Below are 1,631 nucleotides of genomic sequence, written 5' to 3'. Positions count from 1 at the left end.
CAAAATACTGCATTATTTGGCAGGTTTTAATGGAGTTCCACTTTTTTTGTTACAAAATACTGCATTATTTGGCAGGTTTTAATGGAGTTCCACTTTTTTCGTTACAAAATACTGCATTATTTGGCAGGTTTTAATGGAGTTCCACTTTTTTTGTTACAAAATACTGCATTATTTGGCAGGTTTTGCAGGTGGAGGTATTGGTGGGACATGCCGTAAATCACTTACTGAAAACATTTTTTGTGTGTAGATCCTGCGCAAGGCTCGGTCGCCCCACGAGGGAGAGAGCGAGGATGAGCAAGCCATCATGCTCTCCCTTGTCACCCGAGACCAGTTGATCCGGATCCTGAAATACCTGCTGGATGAGGAGGAGTTTCTCTCTCCCTACGGGATACGGTCGCTCTCCAAGGTGAGTGTCTCTCTCCCTACGGGATACGGTCGCTCTCCAAGGTGAGTGTCTCTCTCCCTACGGGATACGGTCACTCTCCAAGGTGAGTGTCTCTCTCCCTACAGGATACAGTCGCTCTCCAAGGTGAGTCGTGTGGTATAAGATCCCTCTCTAAGGTGAGGCGTGACGTGTGGATATGTTAAACCTTACGGCATAAGATCTCTCACTAAGGTGAGTCGCGACACATGTTGCCATGTTAAACCTTATGATATAAAATCCCTCTCTAACCCTAAGTCCAAATTTTGGGTGGTATTTGTGACTGCTCTGTTTCAATCTGTTTGAAAATATCGTAATAGAAAACCTTGTTCAACGCTGAGATAATGATATGTACATTCATTAAAACAGTACACGTCTATCCCACCAATGTAGATACACTCCAGTACAAGCGAGAACACACTTTTACGATTCTTTGATTTCTCACAATTTTGCCAAGTCTGATTTTTTAGAGTTGTTTTTGGGTGGCCATATCTTGGGCGTCTCTTAATATAGATGAAATATTAATGTGTCAGATGATGCAGAATTTATTTAGCTTTAAATTGGTATGCAGCATGAGTGGGTAGTGCAAGGTTTTAACCCCATGACTGAGTGGTTACATTTGACAGTTTCGTTTGGCCGTGGCTGTTTTAGCCTGAGTATATCAGTGTATGTATGGCAACTCAGTGAAATCAGGTGCTCTTCAAAATATGGAAATAAAAGAAGACAACATTTTTCTGCCTGTTGAGCAAATTTTATTAATTTTTGTGTGTTTGGCTCAACACCTTTGATGTCCATTAAAAAAACACATGTCTGTTTTGATTTGACGGAAAAACGTTGGTGAAAGGAACAAACGTGTAAATTGACAGTTTCCAAGGACGCTACAGATTTGGAAGTCTTCAAACTTTGGCGGCCATTTTCTCGCTACTTTGACCTCAGACACGAGATGACCCCCACCCCCGTCAGTCAAAAATATCTCAACTTCTAGTCAAGATAGACGAGTATTTTGTCCGTTCAAAGGAAAGTAAATGAACAGGCTTTAAGATTCTACAATCACTCCGTGTGTCCCTAAATGAAAGATCACCTGATTCCTCCGTGTCGTGGCACGCTCCACTGCACTGTGGCACATGTTTGTATAAGTGCACTGTGGCACATGTTTGTATAAGTGCACTGTGGCACATGTTTGTATAAGTGCACTGTGGCACATGTTTGT

At 42.1% G+C, this 1,631-nt stretch overlaps 1 protein-coding gene across 1 annotated transcript in view; it reads left to right on the top strand.

Annotated features, from left to right (window-relative positions):
- LOC101849092 (uncharacterized protein YMR196W) overlaps nucleotides 1-1,631 on the top strand; it is a gene marked incomplete at its 5' end in the record, with an annotated part of 24,149 nt that overhangs the window by 18,667 nt on the left and 3,851 nt on the right. The window contains 1 exon segment of the mRNA XM_013089674.2: nucleotides 248-406. Within this exon segment, the coding sequence (XP_012945128.1) occupies nucleotides 248-406 (159 nt within the window).

Source organism: Aplysia californica, unplaced genomic scaffold, assembly GCF_000002075.1.
Source record: "Aplysia californica isolate F4 #8 unplaced genomic scaffold, AplCal3.0 scaffold01017, whole genome shotgun sequence".
Taxonomy (NCBI): Eukaryota; Metazoa; Mollusca; class Gastropoda; order Aplysiida; family Aplysiidae; genus Aplysia; species Aplysia californica.
This window is presented reverse-complemented; position numbering and strand designations above follow the sequence as displayed.